The sequence below is a fragment of the Oreochromis aureus genome, linkage group 7 (genome assembly GCF_013358895.1).
Source record: "Oreochromis aureus strain Israel breed Guangdong linkage group 7, ZZ_aureus, whole genome shotgun sequence".
Taxonomy (NCBI): domain Eukaryota; kingdom Metazoa; phylum Chordata; class Actinopteri; order Cichliformes; family Cichlidae; genus Oreochromis; species Oreochromis aureus.
In genome coordinates, this window is record NC_052948.1 from 23,137,520 (window position 1) to 23,157,907 (window position 20,388).

The 20,388-nt window shown below is 39.7% G+C and overlaps 3 protein-coding genes across 7 annotated transcripts in view; all 3 read right to left on the minus strand.

Moving 5' to 3' along the window:
* Positions 1–782: 782 nt before the first annotated feature.
* Positions 783–3,453, minus strand: LOC116313980 (RING finger protein 141-like). Its single transcript, XM_031731847.2, has 4 exons — positions 3,271–3,453; positions 2,675–2,771; positions 2,157–2,314; positions 783–1,183 (listed from the first exon to the last, which is right to left on the minus strand). Exons 1-4 carry the CDS (start codon positions 3,405–3,407, stop codon positions 1,087–1,089), a joined length of 489 nt encoding a protein of 162 aa, XP_031587707.1. The 5' UTR covers positions 3,408–3,453; the 3' UTR covers positions 783–1,086.
* Positions 3,454–6,681: 3,228 nt separating this feature from the next.
* Positions 6,682–13,471, minus strand: LOC116313979 (RING finger protein 141). The gene is made up of 6 exons (XM_031731846.2): positions 13,342–13,471; positions 11,873–12,076; positions 11,218–11,326; positions 10,021–10,202; positions 9,197–9,304; positions 6,682–9,109 (listed from the first exon to the last, which is right to left on the minus strand). Exons 2-6 carry the CDS (start codon positions 12,007–12,009, stop codon positions 8,959–8,961), a joined length of 687 nt encoding a protein of 228 aa, XP_031587706.1. The 5' UTR covers positions 12,010–12,076; positions 13,342–13,471; the 3' UTR covers positions 6,682–8,958.
* Positions 13,472–17,807: 4,336 nt separating this feature from the next.
* LOC116314030 (alpha-1,3-mannosyl-glycoprotein 4-beta-N-acetylglucosaminyltransferase C-like) overlaps positions 17,808–20,388 on the minus strand; it is a 74,585-nt gene continuing 72,004 nt past the window's right edge. For 4 of the 5 annotated variants that reach the window (XM_039614406.1, XM_039614403.1, XM_039614404.1 and 1 more), the window contains exons 3-5: positions 19,557–19,702; positions 19,298–19,445; positions 17,808–19,201 (exon numbers count right to left, since the gene is read on the minus strand). In XM_039614406.1, the coding sequence (XP_039470340.1) occupies positions 18,039–19,201; positions 19,298–19,445; positions 19,557–19,685 (1,440 nt within the window). In that variant the 5' untranslated portion in view covers positions 19,686–19,702 and the 3' untranslated portion in view covers positions 17,808–18,038. The remainder of the gene's footprint in view (positions 19,202–19,297; positions 19,446–19,556; positions 19,703–20,388) is intronic. The other variant, XM_039614405.1, reaches the window with a different exon arrangement.

Consider the following 20,388-nt stretch of genomic DNA (forward strand, 5'->3'; position numbering starts at 1 on the left):
CTACACCAGAACAGGATTTTAGTACAGATTCGCATAACACAGCTCATGGTCCATGTCATGTGGGGTACAAACATGCAGGGATACATTGCACAGACATCCAAACGGCTTTATAGATGGAACATAAATTTTCACTTTACTGCTTGTCCAGAAGCCCTGGCAAATACGACAAGTATGTTTGGTGTCTTGGATTTGCACATGAAGGAAGAATAGGACATTTTGGGAAATAATGCTTATTTGCTCTTTGCCAGAGGTTTAAGATTTGATCAATACTAATTTACTGTCTGTATGTTCACCGCAAGGTCAGTTCCCAAATTTAGCACAGAGACTGCAAACAGAATGAAAAGAGCCTGATGCTGTCCAAAAGTTGAAAACAGTCCTGCAGGGACTTCATGAAGCAACTTAGCCATGAATCAGTCGTATTAAACAAATTAGATATGATTAAATATAACATATTAAAAGATGATTTAATAACACTGGCTACAGCCGGCCCTTTCTCCTTGTTTCCAGTCTTTGTTTGAGGATAATCTAACTGCTGTCCTACATTTACAGACATCTGACTTTCCCTGGACAGCAAACTGTCTGTTTCTGTGATGATTTAAATGATATGAATGAGAGTCATACTTATCAAACTTTACAAGAAAGTGCAACTGTGTCCCTCTCATTCATATCGAAGGAAGGCAATGTCAACATGTATCAGCATTTGTTTTATAAAGTGCCTAGTTAACCCCAACCACCTCTTCTTCAGTAATATTGTAAGCAAAATTTGGTTATTCTGAGTTCCATTAAAATGTTACAATTTATTGTAAAATACAAATACATATTTATTTTTCACTTCAAACAACATATCACAAAACTGGTTTCAAAAAGCATCCTGGGATTTTTAGGACTTAAAAGAAGAGATTTTCATTTTCAGAACAAAGAATATAAAGTCACAAAGAATATAAAGAGAAGAAAGAGAAGAGAAGAAATCTGCTGGATTCTTTTCTATCTTGCTCTTCTTATGTGGGTATGTCTCCATTTTCTATCTACGTAGGTAAGTATTCGACATTTTAAAGCATGTATGGGTGGCCTCCCTTATTAGTCACATTAAGGAAGTAGTCTCTGAAGATCAGATATTACCCACGATTCGCTGGCAGCAGTCACTTGCAGATGACACGCTAGGTCGCTTAGGCTCTGACCACTCCTACAGAAACAGAAGAGGGTGTGGAATAATTACTGTGTGTGTGTGAATAACAGGAAGTTTAGATTTTTCAGTAACAATTTTTCATCATCAATTCATCAATTGCTGCTTGTATACAGAGAAAACATAAACTGTTTTATTATTTATCTACAAAGGAAGGCAACTTAAATTAGCTTTCTACCTTTTTTAATAGTAATATGTCTGATAAATCCTGAGGGTTTGCAATCAAGGGATTAACCTGAGAAAATAATATCCCTCTGTGTTCTAAAAATGTGTGAAAGTTTTAACACAACCCATCAGTCAGCCCCCTAGCTTTGCCTCTGGATGAGAAATCACTCTGCTGCAAAGAAATTATATAATTTATGCAGATTGTGGGGCATTTCTGCAGTCTTACAGCAGGGACACCTGTGGTGAGCAGGAAAAAATGCATTAACTGCATTGTTAGGCCGCTTGGAGATTTGGGCTGGAAACACAACATTTGATATTAGCACAAGTGTAATGGTTTTAATGGCACGTATGTTCAAACATTATCATTACTGCCCAGCTGGCAAATATAAGATCAAGTGGGTGTATTCAAAGGGACTGAATGCAGTTGCATAAGAATCTGTGGGAGCTGGGGATCACACATGTTCGTCCTGAGGCACCAAAACCTTTAAAGCCTATAAAGGACTCTTTCTTTTTTGTTCCAAACAAAACAACGACCAACCTGTGGTTAAATTGTCCAGAAAAGCTTTAGCTGAAACCTTTTAAACAGCTTTTTAAAATGGTAACCCAACAGCTAAGTTTTTAGACCACAAACATGCCCAGGTAGTGAGGTCCCACTTTGATTTGGCTGCAATGACCTTTGCTGTATATTGTTCCCATGCTCTCTTTCCCCCTATTTCTTGTCCATTGTCACTATCAAATAAAGTCATAAAAGTACTTATAATTGTTGAATGTGCTATAAAATGTATGCTTTATGTCATGGCTGCCTGACCTGCTGGCCTGGCAGGAGTAAGTGGCGGGAAGCTCAGTAGAGGGGCTCTTTGCAGACGGCACCTCAGTTGCCTGGCTGGTGATGTCATGGTACAGCTTGATGAACTGATACAGGTTCATGATCTGCGACGCTTCCACCATGCCATTCTCCTTACTGATCTGTGAGGAAGAAAAGGCAATCATGTGACTTAATGACTGGTAATGCATGCAGTTTCAGTCTTACACTGTGCTAAAATACCTGGCTATAACCCACCAATGACCAGCTTCTCAAGCCCAGCAGGGTTTTTTAATCCAAGCTACCAGTTGATAGATGCTATCAGCAATCTGTTACAGAATGTATTTCTCTAGGGGCAGTAGGCTGATGTTAAAATTACCTTTCCCCTTGGCTATCCCTTAGCACACAGTTTCCACATATAAACATTTTACAGGAGTATGGTTTCACTCACATCTGTCCCTCTCTGTCATAAATGTGTGTGCAGATGCCTCTGTTGGCATGTGGGGAAGGCTCTTTGGTCTCACCTTGGTACACACAACCCTGACAGCCACCTTCCACAAGGCTGTAGCATCAGATCCTGGCTGCACTTCAAACAGCAGGTCGTTCTGCTGTTCAGCAGTACTGAGAGAGAAGAAGGAGAGAGGGGAAGAGGTTATGTTTCTCTCCATAAACCATTCAGCCAAATGACAAAGCAGTGTCATAATATTCATAACAGAATTTTTGCATTAATTTTTCATCATGCTGAATTTCAAAAATGTATTTTCATTACTAATACTTAACAACACTGCTTTGTGCTGTTCATTTTGTGTGTTTATTTCACCTTCAGCTGCACTATCTTGTCTTGCAGTTATTACCTCCAGGAGCTTGTAAGCTAGAAAACCTAGCTAGTAAACTAGCAGAAATGTGTGTAATGCTAGAAAATAAGGAAGGTCAAATCCCAGATATCATAAAAGCACTGAAGCTAGCTCTCAAATTGAAGAGTCTACGTAAAATCAGCCCAAAGGTACACTTTTGAACTAGGTTAAGTTTCTCCGCCTGTTCATTCTGCACAAAACTGTTTTATGTTAAAGAAAAGCCACTTGCTGTTCTCTAAAGCTGTCTTTAACGAACTGTCACTTACATGTCATTAAGTTCAGCCAGTCTTCCCAGGAACTCCTCGTAAGTTAGGTAGCGACTGTCACGAACCAGTTCTAAACATTTCTCCAGCTTCTGACGGAGCTGGTTCATAACTCCCTGACCTGAGATCTGCTGACCCATCCCGGTGTTATGTTAAAAGCACCAGTAACACTCGCAAACCAACAGAGGCAGAATTTTTTCCAAGTGGAGGATGAAGCTGGCGGTTGGTCTAGCAAAGTTTCCGGTTGCCTAGGTAACCCTCTAACGCAGCGGTCCCCAACCCCCGGGCCTCGGACCGGTACCGGTCCGTGAGTCGTTTGGTACCGGGCCGCGAGAGTTGAGGCTCAGGTGTGAAATGTGTGGTTTTCAGGGTTTTTATCGGTTTTCAGCGTTATTTTGTTATCGTTTTCATCGTTAACTCGGTTTTCCTGGGTCTTTTCACGTGTGTTATGAATAAATCTTCTTTTTTTCGGTACCGGTACTAGTTTTATTTTGTTGTATTTATCCGCGACACCTTAAAGGCCGGTCTGTGAAAATATTGTCGGGCATAAACCGGTCCGTGGGGCAAAAATGGTTGGGGACCGCTGCTCTAACGTATTTACCCGAGCCATTTGGTAAGCCAGTTATTTGCAGCACTTTAATGGTCACAGGTTAATAATAGCTATATCTGTAACTAATTACATCTTATAAAAAGCCAAAGATTTGTGACTTGCAGTGACTTACTGCAAAAACAGATACATGCTGGTCTTTGAGCAGTCATAGTAAAACAGCATAGGAGTGATCACACATGGCACACATAAGGAACAAAGGTTATACAGAAGTCAGAGAGTGCCTTGACACAGGAACATCTGAAGCAGGACACTGTGGTGGTGAAGTGATTAGCACTGTTGCCTCAGAGCAATGAAGTTCCTGGTGCAAATCCTAGCTGTCACAACATATCTCATGAGAAATGCAAAATTCTTGAAAGATGGGCTGTAAAACAGCTAACTAATTATTTACAGAAACAATGTTAGTGGAGGTTACAAATGATCTTCTTATGGCCTCTGACAGTGGACTCATTTCTGTGCTTGTCCTGCTAGACCTCAGTAGAGCATTTGGTACTGTTAGCAATAGTTTATTACAGCAATTGGAACATGCTGTAGGTATTAAAGGTATTGCAATTTGAATTCTCAATAATCCTTGGCTTCACTGTGTCTTTACCTCCATAAAAGCTGTGATGGGGTATTGTTATCACTCTGCACACACAAATCAGATGAGTTAGAATCTCAGTGACTTCGACCTCAAGGTTAAGGTCAAAGGTCAAGTTTTATGAAAATCTTATGAATATGATAACCTAAAAATAAGGTGATGTAAGAGCTTCAAATTGATACCACAGGTGCAACAACTAAAAATATTGGATAAATTTGAATCTCAGTGACCTTGACCTCAAAGTCAGAGAATCTTGTGAATGCAGTAACTTGAGAACAAGGCAAAGTAGTCTAGTAGGAGGCTGAGGGGTAGCACTGGCAGTTGCCAGTTTTTTTTTTTTACCATTTTTTGTCCCCATCCATCTTCTTCGGCTTATCCAGGGCCAGCTTGCGGGGGCAGCAACCTAAGCAGAGAAGGCCAGACCTCCCTCTCCCCGGCCACCTCCTCCAGCTTATCAGGAGGGCCACCAAGGTGTTCCCAGGCCAGCCCCAAGATAATCTCTCCAGCATGTCCTGGGTGTGCCCCGGGGCCTTCTCCTGGTGGGACATGCCTGGAAGCCATCCAGAAGGCATCCTTATCAGATGCCCGAACCACCTCAACTGGCTCTTTTCGATGTGGAGGAGCAGCAGCTCTACTCTGAGCCCCTCCTGGATGGCTGAACTTCTCACCCTATCTTTAAGGGAGAGGCCAGCCCCCCTTCGTAGGAACCCCATTGCCACCGCTTGTATCCACGATCTTGTTCTTTCGGTCACTACCCACACCTCATGACCACAAGTGAGGGTGGGAACATAGATCGACCGGTAAATTGAGAGCTTCGCTTTTACATTCAGCTCTCTCTTCACCACAATGGACCAGTACAACATCTACATCACTGCAGGTGCAGTACCAATCTGTCTGTCCATCTCCTGTTCCCTTCTCCTGTCACTCGTGAACAAGGCCCTGAGATACTTAAACTACTCAACTTGGGGCAGGAACTCGTTCCTGACTCAGAGTGGGTACTCCACCCTTTTCAGATTTGAAGGTGCCGATCCTCATTCCCACCGCTTCACACTCGGCTGCAAACCGTTCCGGTGCAAGCTGGAGACCATCACCTGATGAAGCCAACAGAACCACATCACCACAGCCTTCCACCACTTGGCTACACCTAGAAATTCTGTATATAAAAATTATGAACAGAATCGGTCACAAAGGGGAGCTCTGGTGGAGTGCTTCACCCACCGGGAACAAGTTCGACTTATTGCCGGCTATGCAGACCAAGCTCTTGTAACGGTTATATAAGGATCAAATTGCCCGTAACAATGGGCCAGACACTGCATGCTCCCCAAGCACCTCCCACAGGAGACTCAGAGGGACACTGTCGAATGCCTTCTCAGGGTCCACAAAACACATATAGACTGGTTGGGCAAACTCTCATGCACCCTCAAGTATCCTTGAGAGGATGAAGAGCTGGTCCAGTGTTCCACGACGAGGACGAAAACAGCATTGTTCCTCCTGTATCCGACTAACAGACGAACTCTCCTTTCCAGCACCCTGGCATAGACTTTCCCAGGGAGGCTGAGGAGTGTGATCCCTCCTATAGTTGGAACACACCCTTCAGTCCGGTAAACATGGGAACCACCATCCTGGTCTTCCAATCCAGAGGTACCGCCCCTGATCTCCACGCAACATTGTAGAGGCATGTCAACCAAGACAGTCCTACAACATCCAGTCTTCAGGAACTCAGGGCGGACCTCATCCACCCAAGGTGCTCTGTCAGACTCTGGGTCTGGAATTGTTTAACTGCCTCAGCGAGAAGCCCTACCAGGGGGAAAAAGCCCCCGGACAAAATATCCCCTGGAATCCCTGGGACACACAAACCACTCCACCACGATAAGGTAACGATTTGCGGAGGGGTATGGTTAACATGTAAACCACATGAACAACTAGGTTTCACTCTTTTTTTATTTTAAAATGAAATGTCCCACACCGCCATTGAGTTTACATGTTCAAACCTGTAAAACAATGCCAATGTTAGCCATGTAAAACTCATAAGATTAAGCATTTATGATTTTTTCCTTTACATCTTAACACCAGTCTGATACAGTAGGCTACATCATTTAGGCTTTTATTTCCAAAGAAAATCTTGTTTCCAAACAGAATAAGCTGTATAAATATGTAGTTTATACAGTTTATTGCATATTATACAACTTATTAACAAAAGTTGTAAAAACGTTCAATTCAACAGTCATAAAGTGCAAAAAAGTGAGTATCTCTTTATTAAGGATAATACAGTAAGAATGCTTCTGTTATTACACCTCCCTTCATTCACTATAACAAATACAATGTCTGTACCATGCCAGGACCCCAGAAGAAATACAGGATAATGCTACCATCTTATGGTTGCAACATCACATTACACAGCAGTTTATGTTTTTAGGGCATGTTTAAAAATATGAAATAGGTTTATATAGATATGTTCATAATCTTTATAATGTAAATCTTGAAAACTTTCTTTGACATTTTTCTGAATGGACCATGCAGTCATGCAACAACATCACACACAGTTCGCTAAAGAGCTTGTAAAAGACTTCTCTTACTGCTGCACATCTCTGGGGTGTGTAGATTTCAGCTTGAATGAAAGGATTAAAGTTCCAAAATAACATTTATGAAGACAGATATAATCATCTTCATCAACTACGCACAAACACCCAGAGAAGTGAGGTGTCAAAATGTCATTTGATAGATAAACAAAATGAACAGAACTGAAATATTACTGAAAATTGCAAAACTATAGACTCATATATGAAATAAATTGCTAAAATAAACGTGAAAAAATGCTAAACTGAAGAATTCACTGAACTTCACACAACAAAGATCTAAATAAGTCATTTCTTTAATACAATTTTAAGTGAAGAATTGGATTTGAGTAAAACAGAATTGAAATCTATAAGGTTCATACATATTCACATTTAATAAAATATTTCTGGAAGAATCCACTTCGAGTGTCACAGTTATGTCAACTTAAACTGAAAGTGCCACTAGGGATCGGTTAGACCCAGGGGGAAACAAAAAACAAAACACAATTTCAGTGATTTTACTTCACTGTTCCCCTACAAGCTGCCCCTCTCTCAATCATTAAGTTGCTTTTAATTACAGTCACGTCAAAGCACAGAGTGCAGTCTTGGGAGTGCAAACTAAAAGATTTCTACAGAATTCATAATAAAATAGTGTAAATAAAGATGAGAGAAAAACAATTAGAAAAAAATCATAAAAGTAAAGAGAGGAGAACAGCTTATGTGACAGGCAAAGGTGATTTACAACAGTTAAGACACCACAACGAGCCAAGTCATTAAAATCACACGAGACTCTTCAGTCCTGTGTCCTGAACTGCACCAGAACAGGATTTTAGTACAGATTCGCATAACACAGCTCATGGTCCATGTCATGTGGGGTACAAACATGCAGGGATACATTGCACAGACATCCAAACGGCTTTATAGATGGAACATAAATTTTCACTTTACTGCTTGTCCAGAAGCCCTGGCAAATACGACAAGTATGTTTGGTGTCTTGGATTTGCACATGAAGGAAGAATAGGACATTTTGGGAAATAATGCTTATTTGCTCTTTGCCAGAGGTTTAAGATTTGATCAATACTAATTTACTGTCTGTATGTTCACCGCAAGGCCAGAGTCAGTTCCCAAATTTAGCACAGAGACTGCAAACAGAATGAAAAGAGCCTGATGCTGTCCAAAAGTTGAAAACAGTCCTGCAGGGACTTCATGAAGCAACTTAGCCATGAATCAGTCTACAGCAAAAATTCACCTTTAAACTTCTCTATTTTTCACATATTAAACAAATGAGATATAATTAAATATAACATATTAAAAGATGATTTAATAACACTGGCTACAGCCGGCCCTTTCTCCTTGTTTTCAGTCTTTTTTTGAGGATAATCTAACTGCAAGACAAGACAGTTTCCCAAAATGTCAAAGTGATGATTTAAATGATATGAATGAGTCATACTTATCAAACTTTACAAGAAAGTGCAACTGTGTCCCTCTCATTCATATCAAAGGAAGGCAATGTCAACATATATCAGCATTTGTTTTATAAAGTGCCTAGTTAACCCCAACCACCTCTTCTTCAGTAGTACTTTAAGCAACATTTGGTTATTCTGGGTTCCATTAAAATGTTACAATTTATTGTAATATACAAATACAACTTTTTTGTTTCACTTCAAACAACATATCACAAAACTCCATAAAGTACTACATCAACAATACTCTGGTTTCAAAAAGCATCCTGGGATTTTTAGGACTTAAAAGAGGAGATTTTCATTTTCAGAAGCTGTCACAGAGAATATAAAGAGAAAAAACCTGCTGGATTCTTTTCTGTTTTGCTCTTTAGGGGGGAAAAAAAAGGAAACCTCTCAGTGAAAGTGGTGTTTTGTGTTTCAGTATGTAAAGGCTACTGAAGTGGGTATATTTCCCTTTGCTATCTACTTGGCTCAGTATTCTGCATGTTAAGGCCTGTGTGGGTGGCCCGCCTCATCAGCCAGGTTGAGGATGTAGCCGGCTATGTCATCCTCTGTGGGGATATCAGACATTACCCACGATTCGTTGGCAGCAGTCACTTGCAGACGGCAGATTGGGCAATTTCGGCTCTGGCCACTCCTACAGAAACAGAAGAGGGTGTGTAATTTAATGTTTTACAACGCTATAGATTAATTCAAATAATTCAAGCTTATTTGATTATCTCACCATTTATCAATGCATTTCTGACAGAAGCTATGTGCACAAGGCAGGATGAGGTCAGATTTTCCATCCATGCAGATGCAACACTCCTCCTCATCAGTCAGCTGCTTCACTCTGCATGGAAATGTATACAGAAGAGGGGAAAACCATGTCTTCATTTTCTTTAGCACAAGGCACACTTTATTTTCATTTTTTAGAAATGAAAACAAAACGCATAAGAAGTGTTTCTAAAAATTTTTAGAAACACTCCTTTACGCTCAGGTTTTGCCTGAGGATAAATATCTCTCAGGGTTATAAAAATGTGTAAAAGCCTTAAAATGACCCATCAGTCACTGCCCCCCTCAACTTTACAGAATGAGGAATCATTCAGCTGTAAAGAAAAACCCTTAAAAATATATAATTCATGCAGATGGTGGGACATTAAAAAAAACATTTTCTGTAGTATTGCAGCAGTAACACCTGTGCTGAGCAGGGAAAAACTGCATTAACTACGTTTTGGGCACTTGGAGGCTAAAGCTGGAAACGCAGCATTGATATTTGCACAAGTGTAACATTTTTTATAGCACATATGTTCACAAACATCATTACTGTTCAGCAGACAAATAAAAGTCAAATATCCATTATTTTTTCAGGTCTGTTTTAGCAAAACTCTCCTTCAAAATCTGGCAGTGATTACGAGTGAGTGCATTCACTGAACAAAGACCTCTGCTGCATGTTGTACCACTCTTTTCCCATAATCCCTTTCCATCTTCACTATTAAAAAACGTCATGATAATCTAATTGTTGTGTGTGCACTTTATATCACAGCTGTCCATTTCCTGGTAACTGACCTGCCCATCCACATGCTGGCCTGGCAGGAGTCAGTGGAGGGAAGCTCGGTTGAGGGACCCTTAGTGGCACCCTCTACAGACAACACTTCGGCTGCCTGGCTGGTGATGTCACGATAGAGTTGGATGAACTGATACAGGTTCATGATCCGCGATGCTTCAACCATGCCATTCTCCTTATTGATCTGGGAGGAAGCAAAGGCAATCACAAGAGCACTCACAGAGCAACTCCCACCAAAGGGCAAAGGTTATACTAAAACTGCGACGTTTTCATGACAACGTGCTGATGTAAGTAGTTCTCATAGATCATTTGTGATGATGTGAGCATTGTTAATATGGAAATCTAGTGTAGCATATTAATCTTGTTGTTCATTATGATTATAATGTATTAAAAAATAATGTTTTAAAGAGTTCAAAGAAAGGAAGTGCTTATGCTACTCAATGATTATTATACTGCTTTAGAATCTGGAAATGATCCGATGGAAACTTTTTCCTAATTCATGTGATTCTAATCTTTGACCTTGAAGCATTACATACTATAATTGTGCATTTTATTATCTTAACCATATGATTGGAGCAGAATTGGCTGACATCTTTTAGCTTCTATAACCTGTAAAAACATGAGATTTTAACATCTGTTCATGCAGTATGTGATTTTGTGGAACTTTATGGTGTCATGTTATGACTCAAGTTGTTATTAGTATCTACCATCACACAAAATTTGAAAATGATATCTTGGAAACTGCGGACAATTGACATCTAACAGACACAAACAAATGGAACCAACTACATACACAACTTTTTGTTTCTTCATATTAATTATGAAGAAACAAAAACTTTCTATTTTTGTTTGGCCTGGTCAGTGGCAGAGTTACATTACGTTGAAAGTTAAAAACCCACATGGAACAATGAGTTAAACTACCAGAGATCTATTACCCTCACCTACCCTGTAATATTATTATGATCCCCAGAAAGGGCTCGATTTTTGTGAAATAGTAAACATCATTCTGATAGGAGTCCATTTCCAAACAATAAATTGGTTTTAACACTTGAAGACATCCCAGGATATCCCTCAGGGCACGGTTTCCACATATAAACACAATTTATAGGAGTATGGTTTCACTCACATCTGTCCCTCTCTGTCATAAATGTGTGGGCAGATGCCTCTGTTGGCATGTGGGGAAGGCTCTTTGGTCTCACCTTGGTACACACAACCCTGACAGCCACTTTCCACAAGGCTGTAGCATCAGATCCTGGCTGCACCTCAAACAGCAGGTGCTTCTGCTGTCCAGCAGCTAGCTTGGCCGTACTGAGAGAGACGTAGGAGAGAGGGGAGAGGTTATGTTTATCTCCATAAACCATTCCAAACATCCTCCATGAACCACGCAGATTTTTGATCTTTTTCTCATCATGATGAATGTTAAAAAACATGTTTTCATTGCTCCTTCTTTTCCAGTTGTTTTAAATGATTATTTTCATCAATAACACTGCGCTGTGCTGTTTATTTTGTTGTCACATTTATCTTTTTTTCGGAAATGCTATAACAAAAACTTTCTCTACTCCACCTTCTGCTGCATTATCATGCCTTGCAGCTATTACCTCTAGGAGTTTGTAAGCTAAAGGTAAACTGGCAGAACTGTGTCTAATGCTGGGGGAATAAGGAAGGCCAAATCCCATATGCCATAAAAGTACTGATGCCAGCACTCAATCTGAAGAGTCTATGTAAAACTAGCCCAAAGGTACACTTTGTGAAATAGGTCAAGTTTCTCCACCTATCCATTCTGCACAAAAACTGTTTGTCTTAAAGAAAAGCTATTTGTTGTACTGGAAAGCTAATCATCTTTAACAGACTTACACGTCATTAAGTTCAGCCACTCTTGCTAGAAACTCCTCGTAGCTTAGGTAGCCACTGTCACGAACCAATCCGGCATGTTTCACCAGCTTCTCAGGCAGATGGTTCATCACCGCCTGACCTGAGATCTGCTGACCCATCCCGGCAGCAGTAGAACTCACACAAGAGCAGAGGCAAAAGGCAGCACCTCATTCAGTTCTTCCAAACCTGGTGGGAAATGATTACCTTAAATTATTAGTGCCTTAGATTAATATTTTAGTTCAAGAAAGACATACAAAATATAGTAAAAACATACAAAAATGAAGCGTGCATTCATTAAAAATTTATGCTGTGGCACAGATGATCGTAGGCCTAAGAAAATATGGCAAGTACATGAAGCATAACAAAACCCAGAATTTAACAAACCAAAATTTCAAAAAGAGCAAAAGGCATAGGACCAAGATAAAGAAGTGTATCTTTCTTTCTGGGATTAATTAAAGGTCACCCTCTCACATTCAACCGGTTCAGAATGCAACAGCTCAGCTTCTTAGTGGACAGTGTCACATCACCAAAGTCTTTGCTTTTCTCTACTGGCTCTCTGTACATTTTAGAGCTGACTTTTAAAGCACGTTTGGGTCCTAGCTTCCTAACAGAGATATTGGCCCCAAATGAGCCGGTTTGCAGCCTTAGCTTCACAGCTGGGCTCTCTTGGCCATCCCACATTTCTGGCTTAAATCTATGCATCCAGGCGTTCTAAGAAACACGTTTATCAAATTGCTTTCACATGATATTGTTTGTCTTTTGCGTTTTTCCTTTCATCATCACATATGGTTTCACAATGGTTTGTGTATTGCTTGTAACTGAATTCTCTTGTGTACTTTACTGTTATAGTTGTTCACCCCGGCCTTTGATTTTTTATTTTTGCATTTGCTCGTCTTAAAACGTTACTATTACACTAGTAATCCCTTTAAAACTTAGTTGGAAAGGGCCAGAATATTATTAAAACACGACTAGATAATTAAAAACACTTCAGATAATAACAAACTCATCCTCTCCCACAAACTACCCCGAGACTTCCTGTGGCTGCATGCATACATAGAACATATCGATGTGTCAAACCTCACGGAGAGGTTTGACACGCAGGGGCAGCAGCTCTGCTGTATTAGCTAAATTAGCATCAACATCCAGCGGCGCTAACAACATGGGCGTTTATTTTAGACTTCAACGTAAGAACCGAATAGCAGCAGCGCTCCTGCTTCGAAAGTACTTATAGCTGCAGAGTTGTAGACCTCTCCAGACAGTAAACCTCAGTTTAAACTTCACAACTGTAGTAACAGCGTAATATTACTGAGGAGCACTCTGCTAACAACTAGCTGCATTACTTTGCTTGAAACTTAACCAATACCAGAAGAAGCGAAACGTAGAAAATAAATAAATAAAAATGGGATAAGTATGATCCTCTACTGCAACTGTGACATGTAGGTGCTTCTTACCAAACAGTGCAGAGTCCACGTAGGAGGCACCATCCAAATTTCACTACTAGCTTCGCTTTTAGCTTCTGTTTGTCTTGGTACAACAACACTGGCGCGGCTTCATGACGTTGGAGTGTGACGACCTTACGTCAGTCGTTTGCGTTAGTAATAATAATAAGATTAATGATAAACAAACAAACAATTAAATAAATAAATAAATATTAGGCGTACACAACATTTACTGACTTCTGAAACTTGTTTGGAAAAGATTCAAAATAAATAATAAGTTTATTTTGAATAAATATTAAAATAAGTTTAGTCTATAAAGTAAATCGTTCCCTATCATTTCCCCCCCACTCCATACATTCAAGAATGATCTGGATTTTTTTTTAAAAACTTACTGAATGTCTGCTGTAGTATTTATTAGTCAAAATAACAATAAATAAATACATAAAATAACATAAGTATAACTAATAATAAAATAATTTAAAAAACCTAAACAGTAATCAGTATTGTCGTGGACAAAAGGTGTCAAAATAGCAGCGAGCTCACCAAAATTAAAGTTTAAAAGTTCTTCAAGATCCAAGTTGTTTGGATTATACTGTGTTGTTTCAAACACTATAAATCTGACTGTTTAGTGCTTTTATCTAGAGATAAAACAGAGTCAGATATGGCCAGTGATCTACAGTGACTGACATACACCTGATTAAACTGTTGTCCTCATCACTGAGATAAAGGAAAGAAAAATAGTTTAGTCTATTCACTGAAACATGTTTATTTGTGTTTAATAACACATATGTAGTACATGACTTTTAGCACCAATAATGTGAATCCTTTCTGGAATATATTTCTCTATTAAGAGCCCAGACTGCATGCTATATACAATCTGTGAATAACTGTATTGATTCTTGAGCTCTGTGGTTGTCTCTGTAGGATCTTTACTGTACCATAGAACACACTTTGAGAGGATTGTTATGGTGAATTACTGCTATATAAATAAAACAGCACTGGACTTATTAATTGTACTTTGATCAGCGATGATGGCAAAGTGCGCTCATCCTTTTAGTGAAAAAGTGTGAAAAGGTGGAGAAGGAAATGCTCAAAACAAAACAGTTATCTGCTTTATCAAGTTGCTCTTTGACATTAACAGTCTCAGGAGAATGTTTAGCAGGACTCTGGAGTCTGCCTGTGCTGCTGTTAGTGGTCCTCCATGTGAATGGATGATAAAAACCTGACTGACTAGCAGGTGTATAAGCCCCCTACTGGCTCTTATCTAGAGCGGCTCATTACCACTAATAATGTTCACTGAATGACATCCAAACTATGTCTTTTATCAGTCGCATTGCTTTAGTTCATTGAGGTTTGCAGGTATTTGGATATGCACAGCTCTCTTAAGCTCTCAATATCATATTTCATCAGGTTTAAGTCTGGACTGTGACTTTTCTTTTTCAGCCATTCTGTTTTAGATTTGCCGCTGTGCCTGTTAAACAGACTGGTTCCTATATAGCACTTTTCTACTCTACTTTAGCCCTGAATGCGCTCTATACGACATGCCACCCATTCATACCCATTCATACTAGCACTCTTTTCTACACCTAAGTGCTTTCTATCTAACATTCACACACATTCGTACTCCAATAAATGCATCAGAGGAATTTAGGGTTCAGTATTTTGCCCAAGGATACTTTGGCATGCAGACTGGAGTTGCCAGGGTTTGAAGAACCAACCTTCCAACTAGTAGATGATCTGCTCTCCTGAGCTGCATCCTCGTCCTGCATGACCCAGTCTGGGCAAAACAGATGGCCTCACATCTGATTTTAGAATACTTTGGCATATAGAGGCATTCATGGTTGACTGCAAGGTGCCCAGATTCTGTGGCTGCAAAACAATCACTCCTCCAGCTATGTGCTTGACAGTCAGTGTGAGCTGTTTGTGCTGATATTCTGTGTTTGGTTCTGTGCATTATGGCCAAATGTTGGTCTCATCTGTTTGTTTACATTAGTAACTTGGCAACATGGTGTAGATCTGCAATGTTCTTTTCAGAGAGAAGAGGCTTTCTGGCAAGCATTCCAAACAATCATACTGTTCAGTCTTTTTCTAATGTTGCTCTCATGAACTTTGACATTTTACATGCTAACTGAGACCTATAGAGTGAGATGTAGCTCTTGGGTTTTTTTTGTAGTTTTTCTGAACATTGCACAGTCTGATCTTGGCATGAGTTTGCTGAGACGTTCACTCCTGAGAAGATTATGATGCTTTCACACATGCCTGAATGCTCCAAACCTGCAAACTACTAGCCTTTGTTTTTATGGAGGTGGTCACACTTGATGATTAGTTAATCAATGCATAGCATTAAAGGTGTACTTAGCTTTTCACATGACTGTGCATTATAGTTTCTGCACAACCATGTTGACGCACGGAATTAAGTTTTATTGTCATGCACAGTCAAATAAACTCACGCTTACAATTCTTTAACTTGTCAGGTCCTAATATTTCCAAGTAATTGAAGAAATAGGAATATTAATGATCAAATGTCTGGTATAAGGTTGAAAAATAATGGTTCTGTCATCTTTCTCATAAAAGTGCAGGGGGACGCTGATAGGAGAGTGATTTGGATTGCACATGATGGCAAGAGGTCAGCACGGCAGAAGGTGATTAAAAAAAAAGCAAGAGGAGGTAGTGAATGTGATGAGGAGAGGATGAAAGGGACAATACATTAGACTGGAAGCTACCTGGGGACAGATATAAGTGAATATAATGTAAGCCTCAAGAGGAAGACATCACAAAATAAAAGGTGAAGAAACACTTACACCTGAACCGAAGCATGAGGGGGAAAGTCCCAGAAGATTGCTGCTGAAAATGAGGTTTAGGATGTGCACAGGATGAATAAAAATGAAGGGAAAGCATTAAACTTAGTTCTTGTGAGCTGAAAACTCATTTGGTGTTTGGATCCATCAGTAATCATGCCATCTGTTTATTTCTGGCAACCTCAACACCTGAAGGGGACTCACGCAGAGGAGAAGCTGCAACGCAGACGACACCTGTAACACTCTCCGACCAGAGCAGGGACATTCTTCATGGCTTACTGTGCTTCATACATGGTTGCACTTTGTTTATTTACAGTCAGCCCCGCGCCTCTGCAGCGTAATGATATTCCTTCTGTTTACTATGCATAATATTTATTTGCATATCTGTTCATCCTGAAAGAAGAATTATGTCCCATAAGTCTCCCAGATGGTGAAGCATCTTCAGGCAAAATTGTGAATCTTTCTGGGACACACACACACACACACACACACACACACACACACACACATATAAAGATTTACTATAAAAAGTTCCAAAATGGTATTATGTTAAAATACAAATATTTAATCATTTAAGCTTTTTTCACTCTAGAGCCAGGTTTCTCAAAGCGTGGCCCGTGGTACCGCATACAAAAAACATACTATGGCACATTTCACACTTTATGTATAATTCTGATATTGCTGTTCAGGACAAAACTGTGGTTTACTCTTGCTTTGTATATTTTGACATATTGCTGCATTAAACAGAAGTTGTAAATTATGACATTAAAATTTAGGTGCCTCACTTTCTGCCAGTTATAAGATTTTTAAAAGTTTGTTTTACTTATAATAACACTATACTGTATAGACTATTATTATAATTAATAACAGTCTATACACCTTCAATGCACAATTTTGGTCATATTTTATGATCAATGTACCCCTTAGTTAGGTATATATAGGTAATCTGTATATTTTTAGTTGTTATTTTTTGAGTTTACCACAAGGTGGCAGCAAAGTACTCCAAAGAGTATATTTGTCAAATCTCACAGATTCATTTAAAACTCACCAAAAAATACCTAATGACAAAAATGGGAGCTTGCAGTTAATATTATACTATTTAATTAAATTTCTTGCCCATCTTAAGCATTTTTTTTGCCAATTCATTTTGCATTTGTTAGAGTAACCTCACACAGGTGGTAGATGCTTTTTACTCAATTCAGGGATGAAGATTGTCTGAATATTTTTTAACAGTATTACACAGCTTAACTTCTCTTTTTTAGGCATGTACTTACACTGAACAGCAGGTGGAACTTTCTTTTGTTTTTTTAAATCATTAACAGATTGTCAGACAGCTCTATCTCAGGAACTTAGAAGTCCTCACTCGACACATCACGCGCAGTTAGTTTAATGAGCTTTGAAAACACTTCCCTATATTTTTTGAAAACTGTGTTTAATATTAGATGTAGGTAGCAGCTATTCTATGCTCCTGCTCACTTCTTTTAGACAATACTAAAAGAAAGGTAGATGATGAGTCTTTGTGCCATAAAAATGTTTTTGTTTACTTTGCACTTGTGTATTTTGCCCCCAACTGTGGATTCAAAAAGTAAGCAGTAAGTTTATCTTTTGAAGCACAGACTCTGTGGAAAAACCCTTGGGGTTCACTAATTGAAAAAAAGGAGATATAATGCCAGCCAAGTTTGAATATTTTTATATACAGATTTTCTGAAAATGAACAGAAGTATAAAAGCTCCATACTGTACACATCAGTCAGTTTGATACATCACAATGAAAACATACAGCAGATCTCTGGCCAACCCAAGAAAAATGTGGATTGATTTGAATTCAGCAAACAGCAGAAGTCCCGAATGAACTCACATCATCTGCATCCAAAATCACCACGAGCAGAGAATCATTTAAAAAGCTTTATTTCTATAATTGAGCGACAGGCTGTGCGGTCCATAAACTGACACTTCTTATGATGAGCCATTCTTTCTGGCTGGCAGTGATGACAATTCGTACGCACTCAATATCAAAGCCTATCTTGTGGTCCACATTGTTAACCTCAATGTTTCCAACTTTAAACTCCCCCAGTGTGATGTAGGATGTGCACTGCCTGCCCTGTTTGGTGTCCACAGACTTCTGGCCCACTTCCAGAGCTCCGTGGTGAAGAATGTCATTTTGTCTGTCCTCCGTGCCTGTCAGGATTTTAATTCTGGTGATTTTTGTTGGTTTGTTGAAGATTATGATAAAGAAATCTCCAGTGCACGGAGGCTTCCCCCAAAAATACTCATCTACAATACTGCTGTAAGCCTTGGTGGCGTCATAGTTTTCAAAGACATTGATGTTTGTGTAAAGGCTGGCAGGGGGGTTGTCGGGAATGTCTATGGAGTCTTCCTCAAAGTCATCGTCCTTCAGCTTGTTCTCGGCACCTTTATAAGAGGAGTAGTAGCCCATGTGCTGGAACAGTGAAGGCTTGAAGCGGATCACGTCCTTCTGTGCCAGCAGACCTCTGAAGTGGATGAGGAGCCAGTCGCAGGGCATTTCCTGGTAGAACATGAGCAGGAAATGAGCCAAGCGTGGCAGGTCTCTGGAGTGATACAGCTTCCCGATGTAGCCCAGCTTGGAGAATTCCAACATCACCCAGTAGGAACCTTCTCTGGAGGTGATCACCTTCTTCAGTGCCGTCAGGAAGTTCCTGGAGCAGCGCACATCGTCCTCTAGCATCATGTAGAAGTCGGAGAGGTTTGTGCAGAAGTTGAGCAGGAAAGCGTAGTCCACGTTCTGCTTGGAGCGGAAACGGACCCTGTCCTCTGGGTCGTTGTAGTTCCTTTTCAATCCGTCCAGAGACGGATAGTACTCCTCTGGAGCTTGGATTACTAAGAGACGTCCAGCTATGATGTGGTGTGCAAACTTCCTGGTGATTTCCTGCACCAGGTTCTCACACCAGACCAGGTCGAAGTCCGCCAGATGGACGACAACCACAATCTCTTTCAGTTCCTCGTAACTGGACTGATCAAATATGGATTTGATCGTCTCCAGGAGGTAGTTTCCCTTTTTCCTCTTGACCGACGACAAGCCAATGGTGAGATACTCTGTGCCAACAGTGAAAAAAAGGTAGTTCAGTCAGTAAAAGTTTTGCCGTTCGAAGTAAAAATGAATTCAAACTGGTATCTGGTAGAAATGCCTACTTTTACGTGGTAAAGGAAGCCCCGCAAGGTAGCGGTACGTCACGTTAATGGTCCCAGAGAAATTGGACAAGTCTCTGAACGTGTGCACGTATCTTTCAGAGTTCGGAGGATGGATCAGCGTCTCTCCTAGTTGTCTTTTTTCAGCCTCCTAAATCACACACAAACATGCAAACACAAAGAGTAACACCTGTAGGAACACTTTAGGCAGAAGAGTGAAAATTTCCAAAAACAAAACAAACAACAACATGATTAAAGTTACCAGCACATATCCATCATCCATATAAAGGTTGAAAAAGAGCAGAGAGGCGATGAGAAAGCCGAGGAAAGGGAAGATGGATCGTTTCCTGAAGCACCTCATCTTGTCCATGGACTTCCACATTACCCTCATGATCACGTCTCTCACTGCTGAACATGACAGATAAAACAGAAATTTAGACATCAAAAAGCAAATAAAACTTTATGAGAGCTTGGCAAAGTAATTTCGGTTTTATTTCAGTCCTTCTGAACACTGGGATTACGACATCGTTATGAAGGATTAGTGGAAGACTTACGGTAATAGAATAACAAGGACTCGTAATCTGTTTTAATCAGGAGCTGTAATTTAATTTGTGCATTGTGAAGACTACAGAGCAAGGTATGCTGACCTCATGTTTAACTGGAAAAGAAGTCCTGAAAGTGCTGATAGGAGTTGCCAGTAAACCATTTTGTAAATTTACAACATTTTTATTTATTTTTGTTAATAGAGCTGCTTTATGTAATTTATCTTTCCAAAAAAGCCCAATACTCACAGCTTTCACATTCTTATGTGACAATGTTTCCACCTCAGAGATTCTCTTTTTTTAAATTCTTTAATTAAGAACAATACAACATGAAATATAAAGAAGGAAAACACATAAAGGAAGAAAATCACAGGCAGGGCAGAGTTGGTAAAGAAAACAAAAGAGGGGTAATCGTGACTGCTCGTAGTGAGTGAGGTTGCTCAATTTTCTTTCTTTTAAGACAAGCGGAAATAAAAAAAAATAATAGGAAGATTTCTCAGTTCAAACTAAACTCTGTGTTTGCACTGAATAAACTTCAAAGAGCTTTTCAGA

What these genes read in the sequence shown, in the direction of transcription:
- LOC116313980 (XM_031731847.2), bottom strand. Translation starts at nt 3,407, where the DNA reads ATGGGTCAGCAGATCTCAGGTCAGGGAGTTATGAACCAGCTCCGTCAG. An exon ending in CTGGCTGAACTTAATGACAT is followed by an intron (nt 2,772 to 3,270) that starts GTAAGTGACAGT and finishes CTTCTCTCTCAG; the next exon opens with TACTGCTGAACAGCAGAACG. An exon ending in TCAGGGTTGTGTGTACCAAG is followed by an intron (nt 2,315 to 2,674) that starts GTGAGACCAAAG and finishes TCTTCCTCACAG; the next exon opens with ATCAGTAAGGAGAATGGCAT.
- LOC116313979 (XM_031731846.2), bottom strand. Translation starts at nt 12,009, where the DNA reads ATGGGTCAGCAGATCTCAGGTCAGGCGGTGATGAACCATCTGCCTGAG. An exon ending in TCAGGGTTGTGTGTACCAAG is followed by an intron (nt 10,203 to 11,217) that starts GTGAGACCAAAG and finishes GCTTCCTCCCAG; the next exon opens with ATCAATAAGGAGAATGGCAT. An exon ending in GCCAGCATGTGGATGGGCAG is followed by an intron (nt 9,305 to 10,020) that starts GTCAGTTACCAG and finishes ATTTCCATGCAG; the next exon opens with AGTGAAGCAGCTGACTGATG.